At 40.4% G+C, this 21,841-nt stretch overlaps 1 protein-coding gene across 5 annotated transcripts in view; it reads left to right on the top strand.

The window, feature by feature from the left end:
* The window catches only part of Phc3 (polyhomeotic homolog 3), a 67,157-nt gene that overhangs the window by 26,243 nt on the left and 19,073 nt on the right, over nucleotides 1–21,841 (top strand). For 4 of the 5 annotated variants that reach the window (XR_005287353.1, XM_038347138.1, XM_038347136.1 and 1 more), the window contains 5 exons: nucleotides 1,772–2,015; nucleotides 7,509–8,380; nucleotides 8,667–8,714; nucleotides 13,351–13,504; nucleotides 18,962–19,212. Coding sequence is in view for 4 of the 5 variants with exons in the window: in XM_038347138.1 (XP_038203066.1) it covers nucleotides 1,772–2,015; nucleotides 7,509–8,380; nucleotides 8,667–8,714; nucleotides 13,351–13,504; nucleotides 18,962–19,212 (1,569 nt within the window). In the remaining variant the exon portion in view is untranslated. The remainder of the gene's footprint in view (nucleotides 1–1,771; nucleotides 2,016–7,508; nucleotides 8,381–8,666; nucleotides 8,715–13,350; nucleotides 13,505–18,961; nucleotides 19,213–21,841) is intronic. The other variant, XM_038347137.1, reaches the window with a different exon arrangement.

The following is a 21,841-nucleotide window of genomic DNA, read 5'->3' as shown; positions in this document are numbered from 1 at the left end:
CCATGGAGACATCCCAGAGTGGAAGGGCAGATTCTTCACAAAGAACTCCAGGAAGCTCTTCTGAGAGAGCCAAGCAGATTATTGAACTGCTAATAATGGCTTGAGAAAGAATGTTCAAGCAGGGCCAGAACAAAAGGCACCAAATGAAGGAAGTATATAGTGTATTTATAGGACAGTGAGAGCAGTTTGGCAGTTGTATTAGATTGTAGACTGGAGAAGAGAAAGTGGATTCATAGTGGGTTGGGCCTACATTGTTGACTTTGAGTGGCAACCCAAGGAGTACAGTACATTTTACTTTCTGTATGAGACTTTAAAACCAATGGTATTTGATACATATTGACACAGTAGGAACTATGCAAGGGAAATCAAGAGGATGCTCCATATGTTCTCACTTAGAGGGGTTTCCAGTGGTTGTATTAGTCAGTTTTTGTTGCTCTGACAAATAACCTAGGAGAAACAATTTTAAAAAAATAAAAGAAATTTTTTTTTGTCCTGTAGTTTTGGTTCATGGTGGGATGGTGCTGTTGTTTTCTGGGGCGTAGAGGCAGAGCGTCATGGCAGGGAGTGTGTGTTAGAGCTAATTTGCTTCCTCCTTGGCAGTCAGGCAGAGAGAGTGACAGAAGAAGGGGTCAGGGCCCCAGTTCTCCTTCAAAGACATCCCCTTAGTGACCCACTCTCTACAGCCACTCCCTTCTTCTGTAGCTCCACAGCCTCCCAACAGTCTATTCAGCTGTGAAGTCCGTTTGCTAACTATTCCATCGCTGGAGGCGGAGTCCTCACCCACTCCGAGCACTGCTTGTTATAGGACCATGCCTACACACTCGTATCTTTTTTGAAGTGGAATGATGAGGAACTTCATTTGCACACATTAACAGTAGCTGAAGAATTGATAGAAACTTGCCTGACATGACTATTTATTTACCTTCTGTTGATACTATTTTGGCATTTGGACTGGGAATAGAGCCTTGAGCACCAGCTAAGATGTGTAGAGTCAGTGAGCACCCTGGAACTGAAGAAGTTAGACCTCAGCAGCTTGTCATTCATTAGCTTTGTCTAGGTGGAGCCTCCTTTGACCCTCCGAGACCATTGCTAGTACTAAGTGTATTTGGTACATGTTTCAGATAGGTAAGAAGCTATGCCACTTTTGGTGAGGCATTTTCTGCTTTGCTCTTTGGAAAGGTATAAGCTCAAGTGAGATGAAGTTGGATAATCTTGGCAGTTTACCCATTTCAGAGCTTTGCATAACATTTCAGCTCAGAAAAGCCAGTTCTCAAAGACATTGAGTGGTCAGAATCAGAATTTGAATTTAAGAAGCTTTCTGAAAATGCTCTCTTGGTATCACACCGGAGCAGACACTTGGATAAGTCAGTTGTCGTACAGTACTCCCTCTGACACATTTAGAACTGGTCACTTTCGATGTAGTGCATGGCAGAGCCGTTTCTTCATATTTATACTGCATTTGCCGTCAGCCCCTCCCCTTAGTATTGGTTTGGTTTTCATTTAGTTCTTCCTGGTCTTCCTGTCCTGCTCTTTCACTCACAACTGTCTTATACCCACCCTCTATGTCCTTTCCCGCCTGCCACATTGTAGTTAAGACACGCTCATGTGGAGTGACCTTTCTGTAAGGGTTTCCTTAAGGATTATTGGTTGTCTCGGGAGTGTGGACCTCTTTGTGTAGGAGGCACAATATTAATTACTGTCATTATTGTAATGATTGCTGTATCAGCTAAAGCCATGTTTTTATCTTTATTTTTTGTTATGTGGTTCTTAGGTTCAGAATTTAACATTACGCAGCCAGAAGTTGGGTGTCTTATCTAGCTCACAGAATGGCCCACCAAAAAGCACTGGTCAAACTCAGTCATTGACAATTTGTCATAATAAAACAACAGTGACCAGTTCTAAAATCAGCCAACGAGACCCTTCGCCAGAGAGCAAGAAGGGAGGAAGCCCAAGCCTGGAATCTCGAAGCACAGCGGTCACTCGGACTTCAAGCATTCACCAGTTAATAGCACCAGGTGGGATAAATGTTCATCGAAAATAGTTGTCTTATTTGTTTTCTTAGGAGACAGTAAAACAAAGAATACATGCTACTTGAATAAGAGTAACAATTTTAAAACATTTTTAAGTGAGAATTTTTGTCAGCTAAAGAAGATCTCACTAAGTAGTTTGAAAAAATTTAGAAAACCTAGTAATTGAAACAAGTTATACAGCAAAACAATGGTCTTTCATTGTTGTTACTTGGCACTTAACATCTTTATGATGTGTTGCTCTCTTTATATTAATAAAATTTTTTAGCTTTTAAAAAAGAATTGTCTTAATTTATTTAGTATGCTTTAGTGGGACATATTTTTAAGCTTTTAGTAAAAAAGTAAGTGCATCTTGATTAAGTCGTTAGTGGAAATTTGTTACTAAAACAGAGATTGGACAAATAAAGAAATTATTTTCCTAACTTCTCATCCACCACTACGGGTGTGAGATGTCATCTGAGGGAAAGCTGTCAGGGAAGTGGTCCTTTTCATTCTTATTCTGCCATGCGGATCTCTTTCCTGCAGGTAATCCTGCTTCATGGTTCTGACCCTTGTTCTATACTAATGAAGTCTACTTTTCCCCTAGACTGATTCCTCTGTGTGTTTGGTCCTGAGGATTGAGTCTAGTGCCTCCCACACATGGCACACAGTGCTCTAACATGGGGTTACAGCCCTTTAACTTCTTATGTTTCTTCTGTGTTAGGATTGTCCATGTTCTTAGCTTTACAGACTCTCAAAATCTTGGCATTGTCTGATTCCTCTAAGTTGAAATATCTCTTTCCTTTGACCTGTTATAACTGTAGTGCTTTCTGAACCCAAGCCTCTTTACTGGACAGCGAGCTCTCTGCAGGTGCTCCAGTACTGGCTGTGATAGGCCCGGTTTTCAGCACTCTGTTGTATCTTTTCATCTTCATAGTAATAGCATGAAGGTTTGTCTTCTATTCATTTGCCTGTGATAGGTATGCGGGTATATTTGGACTCATCACCCAGTTTCCACACTTACGCTTTGGAAATTATCAGTCATTTCCCTTAGCATTATTTAGTTACCACCATGCTTAGGATTGTTATGAATGAATCTTAGAGAAGTGCTATAAACTTTGCTAGTAAATCCATCCATGCTATAGTTAGATATTGTTTCTCTCTCTGTGTAGTAAATGTCTGTACCCTGTTGTGTGGTCTGGTCTGTGTTGTCTTTTGCACAGCCATTGCCCAGAGCATTCTCAGCCTCACAGCAGCACCAGGGCTCGAGTCCTGTGGAGCAGCAGTGCCTGCTGTGCCTGAGCTGACGGGTCAGGGGCAGGGTCCAGTGAGACCCGTTTTCTTGTTCTCTCCTTAGCTAGACCTAGGCCAGCAGTCATTTTAAATAGAGAAAAAAAAAGACCCTCTATTTGTATTATTTATATCCTAATATGGTTGCCTAATAGTTACTATAGTGGACATGGTTACTGTTTTCTTGCATGTAATTTTAGGGTCTAAAAATAACCTGATTTTCTTGACCATTTCTCTTTGAGGATGGAAGCTTTCATGTGTTAGCATTTCTGTTTATTTATTTAGAAGACAGTAGACCAGACTGGCCTTGAACTCATGACAACTTTCCTGCCCCAGCCTCCTACTGTGCCTGATTGATAATTTTTTTTCCCCTCTGAGACAGGGTCTCTCTGTATAGTCCTAGCTGTCCTAGAACTCCCTCCCTAGGCCAGGCTGGCCTCGAACTCATAGAGATCTGCCTTCTTCTTCCTCTCAAGTGCTGGGATTGAAGGAGTGTGTTACCACACTTGACAATAATTCTGTTTTTAATATATAAAGGCGAGACTTCACCTTTAACCACATCCCTAGAAATCAGGAAAGGGGCTTTCTTTTTTTTTTTTTTTTAAATATATATTTATTTATTTATTATGTATACATTATTCTGTCTGTGTGTATGACCGCAGGCCAGAAGAGGACACCAGACCTTGTTACAGATGGTTGTGAGCCACCATGTGGTTGCTGGGAATTGAACTCAGGACCTTTGGAAGAGCAGGCAATGCTCTTAACCTCTGAGCCATCTCTCCAGCCCAGGAAAGGGGTTTTCTATGCAGTTTTTAGAGGGCTTTTTCCCCCCTTTTTTCTTTTCTTTAGAAATTAATTCAACACGCAGTGAAAAGAAATCCTCTAGTGGTTTGGTCTGGCTGCCACCAAGAAATGTCATACATACCTTGGAAGTCTCAGGTCAAAGTCTGGCCATTCCCAGTTTCTGATGAGGACTGTGTTTTTATCTTGCCACTTGCCACTTTCCTTTTGTCCTCACTTGGACTTCCCTGTGTGTGCACAGCGAGGGAGGAGAGCTCTGATAACTTCTTTAAAAACATTGTTTTGTTGTAGGGGTAGGACAGGGGCATGAGCATTTCACAGAGTCCATGTTGAGGTCAGAGGATAACTTGTAGGAGCTGCTTCTTTCCTTCTATCATGTGAGTTCCAGGGGTCAAACTCAGGTCATCAGGCTTGACAGCAAATGTCTTTACCTGTTGAGCCATCTCACCAGCCCTAGTATCTTTTTTTATTGGTAAAATCTCTGCCATGCCAGGGCCTCACTCCCAGAATCCCATGTGACCTTATTTCCCTACCTTCTCTGTCTCTACATATAGCCACTTTGGGGTTGTCGTTTCAGCATGGTGAATTTGGGAAAGGGGCAAATAGTTTATAGTACAGTCCTCAGCTCAGGCTATAGTGCTTTCAGTTGATCTGTCATATATTGCATTAGTTTAGTATCATTTCTTCTTCATGGGGTTGTAGTAATTGTTGAATGATATGATATTTTATTTTAATAATAAGAGAAACTAAGTCAGTCATTAATCTTTCAAATATTAGTCTGCTCTGATAATAATAAAGTGTTCATTAAAGTCAGAGAAATTAACCAGAAGGACACAATTTTCTAGACATCATCAGCTTTTCTTGCTCATAGTTCTCATCCTGTATTCTAGGACTTGTTCTTGCACTCTTACTTCTGATCTAAGAAGAATTTAATTTAGATAAATAATAGACTGCTACTCTACTGAAATATCAGATAATTAACCTACAACAGCACAAAAACTCATTCTAGTGTATATATCGCCTGTGTTCAGGACCATGAAGCATGTGGGGCTGGAAAGAAGACTCAGCAGTTAAGAGTGATTATTCTTGTAAGGGCTGGAGATCTGTTCCCAGGACCCTTGGATGGTTCACGACTGCCTGTAACTCCCGGCTCAAGGGAATCTTGATGCCCTCTTCAGGCTTCTCAGCGACCCACACACAGACACATAACTAAAAATTAAAAAGTACTTGACAAAGATTTTAAAGTTAAATTATAAAATTCTTATTAAAAATGGAGGTGAAAAGACCGTTTCCTTATCTGAAAGAAGAAATGACAGCCCCTTCCTCCACCTGTGACCCAAGTGTTGAGAGAGTGGGAAGCGCTCTCTGGAGTCACAGGTTCTAGTCACCACTCTCCTCTAACTCTGTATCACACAGCTGTCACCACAGTTGTAGGGGCTGGCAGTCTTCATCTGAATTACTAGCTTACGTGAAAAATTATTTTTAGATTAAATTTTAGAACTCATTTTTCCTTTTTTCAGTGCTATTTGAGCCCATGCCACACACATGTGTTCTACTATTGAGCTATAACCCAGCCTTTCATTTAAAAATAATTAATAGATAGTGAAATTGTAAATTTTTTTTCAAGACAGAGTTTCTCTGTGTAGCTTTGGAGCCTGTTCTGGAACTCTCCCTTCTTCCTTCTTTCCCTCCCTCCTTCCTTCCTTTCTTTTTCTTTTCTTTTTTTTTTTTTAGACAAGGTTTATATATGTTGCTCTAGCTATTCTGGAACTCACTCTGTAGACCAGGCTTGCCTTGAACTCAGAGATCTGCCTGCCTCCGCCTCCTGAGTTCTGGCATTAAAGGTGTGCAACACTGCCTGGCAGTAATTTCTTTAAAGAATCTCTGTAATTTTTTTTTCGAGACAGGGTTTCTCTGTAGCTTTGGAGCCTGTCCTAGAACTTGCTCTGTAGACCAGGCTGGCCTCCAAGTCAAAGTCACAGAGGTCTGCCTGCCTCTGCCTCCCAAGTGCTGGAATTAAAGGTGTGTACCACCACTGCCCGGCTAGGTTCTCTATAATTTTTAAACATATCATTTTGTATGTATGACTTTTGCATGCGTATATATGTATATCATATGTGTGCCTGGTACCTCAGGAAGACAGAAGAGGGTATCGGATCCACTGGGACTGTAGTTACAGATAGTCCTTAGCTGCCACATGGGTGCTGGGAACCAAATTCAGGTCATCTGGAAGAGCAACCAATGTTCTTAACTGCTGAAAGGTCTCATCAGCTTGATCCCTAAATTTTAAATTATAATAAAATGTAAAAATGTTCAAGAAAAAAGTTATTAGAAGTTTGTATAAGGCTGTTTCCATATTGTTGTTGAATATAAAAGGATGTAAAGTGCTATGTAACTTATATTTACATTGAGAGATAAATTCTGTCTTTATATTTGATTTAGATGACTATTTTTGGGGTGTGTGTGGGTGGAGACTTTGAAACAGGGTCTGGTCTCCTTATGGTCCTGACTGGCCTGGAACTTGCTATGTATAAAGATCAGGCTCACCTCTGCTCAGAGATCCATGTGTCTTTGTCTTGCGAGTGCTAGGATTAACGCCTACCATGACAGCTTAGATGTGTGTGATTCTGTGTGGTGTAGGCAGTCATCTCAGTTATCTTCCAGTGCACTCAGTTTTCAGTCCTAGGCGTAAAGAGTCAGCATGGTGGGCACTTTCCCAGTTGTGAGGAGATCTGATCATACTGCTCCGTGCTTCCCACTCACTCTGGACTTGCCATTGAGTGCAGAGGAATAAACTCCATCCCTTATTTAGGTATCATGATCTTATTCCTGCATTCTCTGCAAAAAATCGATTGCGCACTTAGGTTTGGAATGGCCCCTCCACTATAAGATTCAGCCATGTATTTTGCTTAATTGATTGACGTTTTATGTGAAACAATTTCGTTCTGATCAAATAATAAAGACTACATCCAAGCTAAAACGCTCACTTAGGAAGCTTTCTAGCTAATTAACTATGGTATTAGGTTGGGCCATGTTTTGTCACAGACGGATGAGATCTTATCCTGAAGACGTCCTCGAGTGCTGACACTTCCCCTCCAGAGAAGCGGCAGACTCTGGAGACTCAAGTGCAGAGAGCTGGTGCTAACTAGTAAAGCTGCTCTGTGGGCTGGAGGAGTAGAGCGTGGGAAGCTGTGCATATGTGACCAGATTGCTTTCCGTCAGTGTTTCACAGCGTAGCTATTCATCTAGTGTGCTAGCCTGGCAAGCAGAATGCCACAGAATGTCAGGCTGGAAGACCTGTAAGAGACTGCTGATGACTGTGACTCTAATGTGAAAACTCTCCTCCTTTAGATTTGTGTAAAACTGTTTGGTTTTGAAATCAGTACTAATTGTCATTTTTTTCTCTCACAGCTTCATATTCTCCAATTCAGCCTCATTCTCTAATCAAACATCAACAGATTCCTCTTCATTCACCACCTCCTAAGGTTTCCCATCATCAGCTGATTTTACAACAGCAACAACAGCAGATTCAGCCAATCACCCTTCAGAGTCCAACTCAAGATCCGCCCCCATCCCAGCACTGTATCCCACTTCCAAACCATGGCCTTTCTCCAGCTCCTAGTAATGCCCAGTCACAGCATTGCTCACCGATTCAGAGCCATCCCCCTCCTTTAACTGTGTCTCCTAATCAGGCACAGTCGGCACAGCAGTCTGTAGTGGTGTCTCCTCCTCCACCTCATTCCCCAAGTCAGTCTCCTGCTATAATTATCCATCCACAAGCACTTATTCAGCCACACCCTCTTGTGTCTTCAGCTCTTCAAACAGGGCCAAATTTGCAGCAGGCTACTGCTGATCAGGTACAGCCCACAGCACAGCTGAATCTTCCATCCCATCTTCCACTTCCAGCATCCCCTGTTGTACACATTGGCCCAGTCCAACAGTCTGCCTTGGTGTCCCCTGCTCAGCAGATTGTGTCTCCAGCATCACACCAGCAGTACTCAGCCCTGCAGTCATCTCCAATTCCAATCGCAACCCCTCCACAGATGTCGACATCTCCTCCAGCTCAGATCCCACCACTGCCCCTGCAGTCTATGCAGTCTTTACAAGTGCAGCCTGAAATTCTATCCCAGGGCCAGGTTTTGGTGCAGAATGCTTTGGTGTCAGAAGAAGACCTACCTGCTGCAGAAGCTCTGGTCCAGTTGCCATTTCAGACTCTTCCTCCTCCACAGACTGTTGCGGTAAATCTCCAAGTACAGCCACCAGCACCTGTTGATCCACCAGTGGTAAGCCCTCGGCAGCTCTTTGACTTTCTTGCTGAACTGAACGTAAAGCTGGTTCCCCCACACTGTGCTGTACTGTTAAGTCTAAATGTCTATGATTTTTAAGCTTGCCTTTTTCCTGTGTCAGTATTCCAACAATGTATTGTATGGACAAAGGAAAAAATGTCGTTTGTTGTAGTATGGTTGCATGCTTTAAATTTGTGATGGTTATTAAAGTCCCTCGTTAATTTTATTACTATTTAAACAAATCCATCTGCTATCTTTACAGAGTTGATTTTTTTTCCCCAAGGGAATGCATTTGAACCAGTGTCATCTGCACAAAGTTTTTTCTCTTAAGGTGATTATCCTTCATAGATCCCTTCTGTATGTTCTTAAGCGCATGGTTTATCTAGCTAACCTTTCAGTTGGGTGCATTTGGAAGTCCTGGGCCTTGAGCAGCTTTTCTTTCAAGGAAGAGGTATGATTGTATGATATAACTTTTTTGACAAAATTGTGTTTTGTAATTAAAATTGTAAAAGCATTTATTCCAGGGTAGAATTCAACTTTGCAAAAAACCAATTGACTTTTTAAACTTTCTATATACTAAGAGAAAATATATATTCAAGTTATTTCTCAGTTAAAAGGCTCAAAACCCTGAGTCTCTGTCTTTGACACTGAGAGTAACAGAAGTGCACTACATGAAGTAAGAATTTTGAGTAATTGGGATTTCAATGGAGTGTGTCAGAGTTGAGCCTCTCGAAACGGACACGTGAGGCCTGAAAAGGGAGGTTATCTTGAAAATAGCTTTTTTCAAAATTTTCTCTGAAGAACTTACTAAAATTCATTAAATGTTTTATGTAAAAATTGAAATAAGGTCCTTTTGAGTTTAATCAGAATGACCAGATTCAGTCAAAAAATTTCCAATTCAGGAAAAAAAATTTTTCTAAAAGGAAGTTTTGTGTCAAACTTTGAACATCACTGAAAATCAGACCAGTTCTTGGGAAGCTGGGGCATGAGTTTGGCCATCTTGGGCTGTCCAGTGAGTTCAAGAGCAGCCTTGGCTACAGAGTCCATACAGAATATTTCTAAACTGAAATATTTAGATATCAAATAACATTAATCTCAGAAAGGAAAGGAGTCTTGCTCTCTTCATTAGTAGAAACATTTGTCTCTTATGACTCGATTTTTTAGTTTGTTTTTCTATCCTAAGTGATCTTAACAGACACGGAGCTGCTCAGTTTTGCCTGTTACTGCCCTGGAAAGCCAGAAACCAGGAGAAACGGATGTTAGAAAACCCTGTTCTTTAATTGTCTCTGTGTTTATTTTCATGGATTTTTAGAGCACTTACAGTAGGTTTTGCTTTGAGGATATGGTTGAGTGGTAGAGCACCTGTTTAGCCTGGGCCAGGCCCTGTGCAGTCCCCAGTACTGCCAAAACAAAAGCATGGAAAACAGAGGTTTAGGAAAAATTCAGTACCTTCAAAGGAATCAAATTTCATTTCTTAACATTTAATTAGGAGATTGGTTTTCAGTGAGTAAACAATAAAATTTCCATATTCCCTATATCCTTTTTTAATAAGAGGACTTTGGGTTAACATAATTAGGGCAGAAATGCCCAAAGTAAAACACTTTAAACGCTGTGCCGGAAATACTGTTGGACCTGCCTTGCTGATTGTGTCCCCGTTACTGTGTGACAGCAGCCACTCCCTGCACACAGTGTCCTCTCGGTCCTTTCCCAGCAGCTGCTTACTAAGTAGCTGTTTTGTTGTCATTCCTGCAAAAACACCATTTCCACCCTTGATCATTTCAGGTACTTAAGTGTAGATATATTTCTTCTAATAAGATGTAAAAATTGAAAGAAAAAGGTGAATTATCAAACTAAATCAGTGTGTTTTCAAAAAGATATTTCTATAAAAGAAAATTGGGTGTAAGTAAGATATGTTGAGGATAGATGATTTAGAACTAATAAACACATGTTCCTCAGTTTATTTAGGAAGGGAGACAGATGGGAATGTGGACTTTACTGAGGTAAGTTTGGCGGTCTTCGTTATTTTTAGAATAGTTACAGTTATGAGCTAAATAGCACTTGTGTAGTTTGTTGTGATCTTGCGAGTAAAGCCTCCGATCACTACCTTCCTCAGGAGTCTAGCTGTTGCATTTAGATGTTTTTGTGCTGATTGTACCAGACATGTGTGACAAATTTCTTTTGCCTACTTTATTTACCTGTAAACTTGTTTTCTTTTATATGGGAGATTGTAAAGAGCTCTCTTTATTTAACCTCATCATCAAGAAGGAATTTTTTTTTTTTTTTTTTAGTTTTTCGAGACAGGGTTTCTCTGTGGCTTTGGAGCCTGTCCTGGAACTAGCTCTTGTAGACCAGGATGGTCTCGAATTTACAGAGATCCGCCTGCCTCTGCCTCCCAAGTGCTGGGATTAAAGGCGTGCGCCACCATCACCCGGCTGGAAAATTATTTTATAGTGTTCTTTGATTGATAATTTGAAAAAACAATGCTATTTGTATTATGATCTTGTCCTTTTTTAAAAGCTACTTTTCAAAAAGTCAGAATTCTGTGCACAGTGGAGCTCTGTTTTCTTAAAAGATAGTGTAAGCAGATGCTGCAGCAGCAGGGGCCCAGCAGTGAGGGAGAGGGTGAGCAGCTTGGCCGTGGCCATCTTTGAAAGAACTGTTTGTGAGGGAAAGAGTGCCATGGACTGAACTGGCTAAGAAGCCACTCCTGCATGGTTGCCCTCAGCCAGCTCTCCAGCCGCTCCTCTGAACTAACTCTGCACCTTCTAGGTTGTAGGTGCCACAAACTTTATTTTATTTTTGTTATTGTCATTTCTTAGTCATTGGTAGTCATTTTCATTGGTAGTGATGTATTCTGTGCTGAGTATTATTCTATATTATTAGTATATTATTAAGTATATACTAACCTTGCTGTTAGTGTGAGCAGAGTAGTGGCTGTCAGTTGTGTAGTGTACAGTAACAGTTGACTTGATTCCACTTGTGACTGAGGCTCTCGGTGAAGCAGTTTTCTGTTTCTGGGTTGCAAAAAGATATCTTTTAAAAAATGTTGCCTACTTAGTATCTAATTAGGATCATAGTTTAAGATATCATGTTAAATATAAAATAACTCTAGTGGGATTTTAGGTTTTTGTTTTTTGGTTTTTTGAGACAGGGTTTCTCTGTGTAGCTTGGTTGTCACTGAACTCACTCTGTAGACCAGGCTGGCTTTGGACTCAGAGATCTGCCTGCCTCTGGCTCCTAAGTGCTGGGACTAAGAGTGAGCACCACTACCACCCTCAGAATTTTATTTATTTATTTTTTAAGCAAAAATCATGTTTAATTCCTTTTTGCTGTTGTTTAGATGGGCTCTTGCTATGCACCCACGCTGTTCTTGAACTCAGTATTCTGTTTTAGCTTTCTAAATGTTAGGATTGCAGGGTTGTATCACCATTCCTGGATGGTGTTTTATTCTAAATAGATGCTTTGAGTTTTTGTTTCTGTTTTTTTTTGTTTTTTTTTTTGGTTTTTCAAGACAGGGTTTCTCTGCAGCTTTTTTAGAGCCTGTCCTGGACCTAGCTCTTGTAGACCAGGCTGGCCTCGAACTCACAGAGATCCGCCTGCCTCTGCCTCCCGAGTGCTGGGATTAAAGGCGTGTTTTTATTTGTTTTTTATTAAACCAGTATTACTTGTGGTTATGCACATTTTCATAAATAAAGCGTTATAGTATTTTACATGGTTTATGCCAGATTTAAAAATCTTAATTATTTTCATATTAAATTATAGACACCTCAAATTATCATTTTTTTCAACATTTTAACTAAAATGGGTGTCACTTAAAGTTAACTTTGTGAATGTTAACAAGTTTTTTTTATGTTAAGATTTATTTCAATGTTAATTAGTTAAGAAATATTAAAAAACCCTCAATCTTTGTAAATTTAAGCGGAAGCTTTGCCATACGAATGGAAATGAACTGTCTTACATCTTTGTGTTAGTAGATTATCTTTCATAAATAGCAACCAGTCAAAGTACATCAATTAATTCCTAGAGACTCTTTGAAAATTAATCCTTAAGTTTAATAAAACCTTAGTTGAGTAATTTAGCTCTAGTTACATGGTTTCTCCTCTGTGATTTTTTATTTTCAAGATAGGGTTTCTCTGTGTAGCCGTGGCTATCCTGGAACTTATTCTGTAGGCCAGGCTGGCCTCAAACTCACAGAGATCCGCCTGCTTCTGTCTCCTGAGTGCTGGGATTAAAGGTGCGCGCCACCACTGCCTGGTTTCTCTGTGATTTTGATGTCAAAGTCTTTCAGTAAAACAGTCACAGTTGCACCAGAGGCACTAAACCTTCTCCGTGGGAACCGAGAGGTAGAGCCACATAGCTTAGGTTATGTGTTCGGTTCTGTGTGTATTGTACTAACTCTAAGAATTCATTTGATTCTTGAGTAGAACAGAAAGGGAATGAAAATGTGATTGCTGATTTTTCTGTAGTTTCATATACAATAATTTTCCTAATTTAGTTTTTATTAACAATGAGTAATCTTACATAATTTTTGGCATTATATTGCCTTGGCATATATTGTTTTGAAAGTTTACTTAGAGTGTCTATAAAAGTACTGGCCCCTCTTTTGATTCATGATAGGTTGAAATTAACAGAAGCAATGGTGTTTTTAAAATAGTTATTTGATTGTATAAAGCCAAAACCCTGTTTTTTTAATTCTTGAAAATATGTTCAGCTATGGTCATTATCATTTGGAAAGCCCAGTGATTCCGGGGTCACATGACTGGTCCACAGTGTGTTTTCAATGGTGCACTGCTAAGTAGTGTGAACTCTTTTGTGAGTGATTTCAAAGTTTTCCTTTCAGCTTGTCAGTATAGCCGTTTGCCCTGCTTTTAGTTTAATATATTTAGAATTAATTTTTTTTAAATTCATAATACCACATTAGATGTATTTTTGAAAATATTTGAAGGCAGTATGACTTGTCATTGCAGGTTTATCAAGTAGAAGATGTGTGTGAGGAAGAAATGCCAGAGGAGTCAGATGAGTGTGCGAGGATGGATAGAACACCACCACCACCCACTTTGTCTCCAGCAGCCATAACTGTGGGGCGAGGAGAGGACTTGACATCTGAACATCCTTTGTTAGGTGAGAAAACAAAATATAGGAGGAGATTCTTTTTGATAGATGGCAAAATAGGAAATGTTCTTTTTCTTGGAGATGGCATTGAACTGATATTACTGTTAACTGTAGCAAAAGATAGATTATCTTTAAAGTTTAAAATGTATGAAGAGCATTGTTTTATTAAAAAATAAATAAGATTTACTTGTTTTCTTCACAAATTCTTTAATAGCAGTGGAAAGTTACTGACGTATAAAACTTTTAGCACCACTGGAACCAAAAACATGACATTTCATGTATTGTACTTATTAGTGGCTTATACAGGTATGTTTCATGTGCTTATTCACATTCCTGTGTTAGCTATTTTTAGCTTAAAAATTAGAATAGGGGACTAGGGAGGGAGATGACAGTGGATAAAGTACTTGCTGTTCAATCATGAGGACCTGAGTTCAAATCCCCAGAGTCCACATAAAGCCAGGCACAGTAGAGGACACCTTATAATCGCAGTGTTCCTACAGTTAGATGAGAGGTGGAGAAAAGGGAATGTCCAGAAACCTGTGGGCTGGCTAGCCTAGTGTATGTATTGGCAAACAACAAAATAGACCCTGTCTAAAAATCAACATCCAAGGTTGTCCTCTGATCTTCATACATGCTTCATGTATGTGCTTGCAAACACATACACACACACACACACACACACACACACACACACACACACACACAATTGGAATAACTCACACTACCAGAAGGTTATATTAGGGGCTAGGTATGGGTATGTAGCTTAGTTGATAGAGTGCTTTCCTAGCATGCACAAACAAAGCCCTGAGTTCAATTCCTATCACTACATAAACCCTAGGCATGGTGGCAAGTGCCTAGAACCCCAGCATCCTGGAGGTGAAGGAAGAAGGATTATCTTGGCTACATTTGAGGTCAGCCTATGCCATATGAGATCTTGCACTACAGCCCCCCCACCAAAAAAAAAAGAAGGGGAAATGGCTCATTGTCATGCAAAGTCCGGTGACTTGAGTTCAGATTCTTTAACTATACAGTAAGCTGGATGCCATAGATCTCATCTGTAATCATAACATTTCTATGATGAGATGGGAGGTGGAGACCAGAACTGTCTGGAACTTGTGAGCTAGGCAGCCTGCACAGGGCAGCTTCAGAAATAAGGTAGAAGGTGACCTCCACATGTGCACTGTGATCTGTGTGTGTGCGCGCGCGCGTGCGCGCACGCACGCACGCACTTGCTTGTACTTTTCAAAATTAGAAGCATTCTGAAGTTATAGTCTGACTAAGTGCTTTAAAGGTTTCTTTAACATACATGGTACTTAAGTGCTTATTTAAGTAATACCAATATTGACTCAGGCTTAGTTTAAACTGTTCTGTGTTTTGATGATTTCATGGCCCTTATTGTTTTCAATTAAGAAAAAACACTGTCCTAGGCATGGAAGCAAACGGTGGGGGCTGAGGAGGTCTGATACAAAGTAGCACCTGCCTCCCTTTTCTCTGACCATGCTGTATCTGTTTTTTTCCCTTCTCTGAACTTTATTCCCTAACGTGAATATCCAGGAAGGAGAGAAGAGGGAAATCAGCTTTCTTCTCTTTTCTCTCTTGAAAATAAAAAATATGCTGGGCATGGTAGCTCACGCCTCTAATTCCATCAGTCATGAGGGAGAGCCAGGCAACTCTGAGAGTACATAGTGGTACATTTTAAAGAACTCCTAACCAGGATACTAGGTGTGGTGGTGCACACTTGTACTCTTAGTACTTAGAAGGCTGAGATAGGATCATGAGTTCAAGGCTAACCGGTTGTCTGAAGCCAGCCTGGGCTACACAGGAGACCTGTCAGCAGTCTCAGATATTTTTATTTTCTGTTGTTTTTAAATCTTTCCCCCCCCCAAAAGACAGGGTTTCTTGTAGTCTTGACTGGCTTAGGACTCTATACGTAGCCAAGGCTGGCCTTGAATTCGATCCAACCTGCTTCTTATCTCCAGAGTGCTAGGATTAAAAAAGGTGTGCCCCATGATGCCTGTTTTTGCTTTTTTTTTTTTTTTTTTTTTTTTTTAACTTTTTACTTTTTGGTGGTGCTGAGGATGAAAACCAGGGTCTTAGGCATGCTAGCAAGCTCTGCTTGTAACCTACGTTTTCAGCCAGTATGTAAAGCTTCTTTACTCTGAAAGCATTTGTTGCTGCAGATGTCCTGAAGTTTTGATTCAAAAGTAGAAATGTTAGCTTACTTGATTGTACTTCTGCTTTTATTACAAATTAAATGTGGCTTTTACTGCTAGCACCAAGTGTGAAATGTTGGAACACAGTGGTCTTCATGGCCTTTCCCTCGCGTACTGTCTGAGACCCTTCTGAGCCCGTCTTTCTAGTGTTGCCAACTATGGTGTAGACACATCAGTCTTCCTGTAATTTACTTCATTCTTCTGTGGTATGTGGAAGGGGGAGTAAGACAGTGGTATTTAGAATAACCTGTCAAATGATGGAACTAAGTAACTTATAAAAATAGACTTGTTTGGGGCTAGAAAGATGGTTCAGTGGTTAAAAGCCCTTACTGCTCTTTCAGAGGATTGGAGTTTGGGTCCCAGAGTGGACATAGCAGCTCACAACTGCTTGTAATTCCAATTTCAGGGGATCTCATACCCTCTTCTGGCCTCCACAGGCACTGTACACACTCATAATAAATATAAATATATATAAGTTTATATATATAAATACATATAAATAAATATAACAAATCATAAAAAACCAGGCTCGTTTCCACCCATGATTGAAATTTTAAAAATCTATAAAAAAAATCTTTAAAAGTTTTCATGTAAAAAAGGAAGGACAAACTCACAGCCCAGTGTGTATCTGTAAATAAATTCAGCAAGCTATTCCAAGGTCATAGGGCTGCCTAGAGGGCAGTGCGGTAGAGTGTTTCTGTCCTGTTGTAAGTGTCGCTCGTGCTCGCTTTCTAACAGCTTCCTGTGAACTGGCAAATACTCAATGTCAGGTTTTTACAAAGACAGTAACTTACAGATTTTTTTTTTTTCTAACACAACTTGAGAGGACTTTACTCATGATCTAAAGATTAATTCAGCCCGGCGGTGGTGGCGCATGCCTTTAATCCCAGCATTTGGGAGGCAGAGGCAGGCGGATCTCTGTGAGTTTGAGGCCACCTTGTCTACAAGAGCTAGTGCAAGGACAGGCTCCAAAACCACAGAGAAACCCTTTCTCAAAAAACCAAAAAATAAAAAAAGATTAATTCAGATTATCACTGAGCAGTATTTTTCTGAAAAAAACTCTACTTAATGCAGTGTCTTTTGTCCATTTTGTGCATTTGATCTGGGTATGGTGAAAATGCCTATAGCATCAGCACTTAGGAGACTGAGGAGGGAAGATGTGAAGTTTGAAACCAGCCTAGGCTACCTGACAGGAACCATTGGCTTGTGTTTCTGAAGTGTGGGGACTTAAGGTGAAGGTGCTGCACCTGGCAAGGACCTTCCTGCTGAGCCCTTACATGGTAGAAGCATCACAGGAACGTGGGCATCCCAGACAGTTCCTCCACGATGGAAATGAGGTCCTGCTCACACTCCATAGTTCTACTTCTTCACACTGCTGTCGAGGATTAAGTTCCTAACACAGGAATTTTGGAATGTCCATTTAAACCATAACATGTAGTTTTATATTTGAGCAAGAAAGTGTCTTTAAATCAGTAAGAGTTTCTTTGAATTTTATTTTATTTTGGTTCCCCATAGATTTTTTTAATAGAAAAATAACTTTCAGCCAAGTATTTGTGATGATTGAACACATGGGTAGGGATATTGCAGTGTTTCTGCTTGATAATACATGTGGATAGTTGTGTATATATTCACAGACATTAGCAAGTTATGGGTGCTTTGCTTTTCTTGCCCCTTCCTTCTTCCTTTTGTCTCTCCATCCTTCCTCCCTCCCCCTCTTTGCCTTTCTCTCCCTCTTTTTCTTGTTAAAAATAGCTTCTGTAGCTTTGGGTTTATTTTCTGCATGGGGTTTGGTTGTTTTTGATACACTGTCTCACTCAGTAGCCCTCACTGGTCTGGAACTCTGAGAGATCTTACCTGTCTCTGTTTCGTAAGTGCTGGGATTAAAGGCATACACTATCATGCCTGGTCAGTTATATGGCATTAAATAACAGTTTCAATATTTTATCTTTGTGAAAATAGATTACTTTATTATTGCTATAATAGTGTTGGTGAAACCTACAGGATATTAATTAGATTGGTCTTACTAAGGGTGAGCTCTTTGTGTTTCCATTTTTATTTTGAATTTTAATATGTATTTTGTGGTACAGGGGGTTTATTCTTTTGCTTCCTACTTATGCATTTTCCACTGATTTATAACCCCAATCCCTGCATTATCAGTTGAGTTTTCTGTTTTTTAAAGAGCCTATTCTTTTTTCTCTTCTACCTAAGTCAGCTATATTTTTAGCATCATTAACTGGTAGTGGTATCAGTCCTTGTTTTTTGAGACAGGGTTTCACTGTGTAGCCCTGGCTGTCCTGGAACTCACTCTAGACCAGGCTGGCCTCCATCTAACAGAGATCTGCCTGCCTCTGCCTCCTGAGTGCTGGGATTAAAGGTGTGTGCCACCACCACTTGGTTGGGAAAAGTTAACATGTGCTCTAGCATTGTACTGTCTGGGACAGTGCCCCAGTTTCATTGCCTGTTTGTTGTGTGCTATTGAGGCAAGTAAGTTAATCTGTCTGTGTCTTGGTTTCCTTATTTGTAAGATGGAGCTGATTACATTGATCACCCATAGGCTACTTCTAGATGAATTGAGGTACAGCATGAAAGCATTGAACATGGCACCAGCCACCCAAGTGCTTAGTGAGGGTCTTTGCACACGTGCTTTCTGTTCTCTTGAGAAATTTGTTCTCACTAGTACGTCTAGAAAGAAACTTCTCTTTACTGTAGTACTGACAGTCAAGGGCTGGTGCTACTGGTGGCAGTAACTCTTCACCCCTCAGATTGTCAGCTGACCTTCCTGTGGGCTGCCAACATTTCCCCATCAGCACATACAGCAACGCTAGTTGAAAGAAAGCAAAGCACATTTGAGAAGATTTGGAGGACCTCCTAGCTTTGGAGTTACAGTCTATGACCTGCCTCATCACTGGAATTCCTACTTACTTGGGGGGGGGGGTGGTTCTCCATCCATTTTAATTTTTCAAATGGTTATCTAGGTATCATGTGGAATAAAGAAGAATGTAAGGTATTTATTATCTGTATAGCTTAAAAGCAGATAAATTCAACTGGTCATTTTTGAAATTACCTTGAAAATGATATTTAGGGCATTTTTATGTCTTATGGGGATAATAAAAATGGTTTAGATGATAATTTTGAGCATGTTAGTGTATGTCTATAGAAAGGGGATATTAGCTTCTTGCTCTTGGAAGACAACAGGTCTGTGAGCTTCCATCCCTGCAGGGCAGGTGGCTAAAGGTCATCCCTCTTCTTTCAGAGCAAGTGGAGTTGCCAGCTGTAGCCTCAGTCAGTGCTTCAGTGATCAAGTCTCCATCAGATCCTGCCCATGGCTCTGTTCCTCCACCACCACTCCTAATTCCAGCTGCTGCCACGAGGAGCAATAGCACATCTATGGCCAGCAGCGCTCCCAGCCTAGAAAATAAACCTCCACAGGCTATTGTCAAACCACAGATCTTGACTCACGTTATTGAAGGCTTTGTGATTCAGGAGGGATTGGAGCCATTTCCTGTAAGTAGAAAGCTTTTTGTGTTTTAGAAGTCATTTTTAACTATATAACACTATCTTAAAAAAATTGTCTGCTGCTGTTCTCTAAGAAAATACTTATAATCTTATTTTGAAAGTTGATTTTTTTGAGTATTTTAAAGAATTTTACTTTCTAATATTTTATGTATTTTCCTATATAGGTTCTGAGACATTTTGTATTAACCATTTCTGATCTTAATTCTGCTTATTTGCCTGATGGAGATGCTCTTTGGGTGTGAGAATTAAATATGCTAGCATTATTCTTTGCTGTACCTGGCATTTACTAACCATAGTTATTACTTATTATTATCATTGTAGTGACAATTACAACTTAACTTTTTCATGTTATAAAAGTAATTCATGCTTTAAAACTTGAACTATCTAGAACAAATAGTATCACTGTGTATGTATATTCACACAATCAAGATTACTATTATGCATACAATTCCTTTTTTACTTCATAAGTGAGCATTTATCATTAACATTTTTACACATTTTGAAATGTGACATAATCTACCTTATGTACAACTATAATATATAAAATCCTCTCAAACACTGTTTTCATCTTATCACTGTTTAAATAGTCTAAGATATGGGCTGGAGAGATGGCTCAGAAGTTAAGAACATTGCCTGCTATTTCAAAGGTCCTGAGTTCAATTCCCAGCAACCACATGGTGGCTCACAACCATCTGTAATGGGGTCTGGTGCCCTCTTCTGGCCTGCAGGCTTACACACAGACAGAATATTGTATACATAATAAATAAATAAATAAATATTTTTTTTAAAAAATAGTCTAAGATACAACTTAGTGATAGGATGCATTTTTAGCATGTTTGAGGTGCTTGTTCAGATTTTCAGTACCCCCCACTCACGTGGGGTGGGGAGAAAGATATTATACGTTTTTGTGTAAGTTATCCACATTTTTTATGAGTTTTTTTTTTGCCTTTTTTTTGGTTTATTTTTTTTATATTTAAAAAATTTCCATCTCCTCCCCTCTTCCTCCCCCTTCCCTCCCCTCCCCTCCACCCATACCCCCCCCCTCTTCAGGCCAAGGAGCCATCGGGGTTCCCTACTCTATGTTAAGACCAAGGTCCTCCCAACTCCCCCCAGGTCCAGGAAGGTGATCAACCAAGCTGAGAAGGCTCCCACAGAGCCTGTCCATGCAGAAGAGTCAAAGCTCAGTGCCTTTGTCCTTGGCTTCTCAGTCAGCCTCCACCGTCGGCCACATTCAGAGAGTCTGGTTTGGTCTCGTTCCATCAGTCCCAGTCCAACTGGAGTTGGTGATCTCCCGTTAGTTCTGTCCCACCGTCTCCATGGGTGAATGCACCCCTCACAGTCCTGACTTTCTTTCTCATGTTCTCCCTCATTCTGCTCCTCATCAGGACCTTGGGAGCTCAGTCCAGTGCTCCAATGTGGGGCTCAGTCATTTTCTTCATCTATCGCCAGGTGGAGGTTCTATGGTGATATGCAAGAAATTCATCAGTATGGCTATAGGAACTGGCCTTTTCAGGCTCCCTCTCCTCAGCTGCCCAAGGAACTAGCTGGGGGCGTCTCCCTGGAAACCTGGGAACCCCTCTAGGGTCAAGTCTCTTGACAGCCCTCAGATGGCTCCCTAAATTAAGATATATGCTTCCCTGCTCCCATATCCACCCTTCCTGTATCCCAAGCATCCCATTCCTCCGAGCTCCCCCCATACTCCCCTTCACACTTTTCTCTCAACCTGCTTCTAAATTAAGTAAATAGGATGCACAGGTAGCCAACTGGTCAACCCGTGAGATACAGGACAATATACTATCCCCCCCACCAAAAAAAAAAAAAAAAAAAAAAAAAAAAAAAAAAAAAAAAAAGAGTCCAGTGGGACATCTGGTCTACCCCGGTCCTTTGGAGAAGGAGGGGGGGATCAAAACAACTTTGAGATATCATCTTACACCTGTCAGATTGGCTAAAATCCAAAACACCAATGATAACCTTTGCTGGAGAGGTTGTGGGGTAAGGGGTACACTCATCCATTGCTGGTGGGAATGCACACTTGTGCAACCACTTTGGAAAGCAGTGTGGCGGTTTCTCAGGAAATTTGGGATCAACCTACCCCAGGACCCAGCAATTCCACTATTGGGAATCTACCCAAGAGATGCCCAATCATACTACAAAAGCATTTGCTCAACTATGTTCATAGCAGCATTATTTGTAATAGCCAGAACCTGGAAACAACCTAGATGCCCTTCAGTGGAAGAATGGATGAAGAAACTGTGGAATTTATACATGTTAGAATACTACTCAGCGGTAAAAAACAATGACATCTTGAATTTTGCATGCAAATGGATGGAAATAGAAAACACTATTCTGAGTGAGGTAACCCAGACCCAAAAAGATGAACATGGGGTGTATTCACTCATAATCGGTTTCTAGCCATAATTAAAGGACATCAAGCCTATAATTCGGGATCCTTGAGAAGATAATAAGAAGGTGAACCCCCCCAAAAAAGATATAGTAATCCTCCTGGTTATTGGAAGTAGACACGATCGCCAGGCAAAAATTGGGAACTTGAGGGTGGGGCGAGACGGGGCCAAGGGAAGATGGGGAGAGTTATCCACATTTTAAATAGTTTTTGTAG

This window comes from Arvicola amphibius, chromosome 11, assembly GCF_903992535.2.
Source record: "Arvicola amphibius chromosome 11, mArvAmp1.2, whole genome shotgun sequence".
Lineage (NCBI taxonomy): Eukaryota > Metazoa > Chordata > Mammalia > Rodentia > Cricetidae > Arvicola > Arvicola amphibius.
This window is presented reverse-complemented; position numbering and strand designations above follow the sequence as displayed.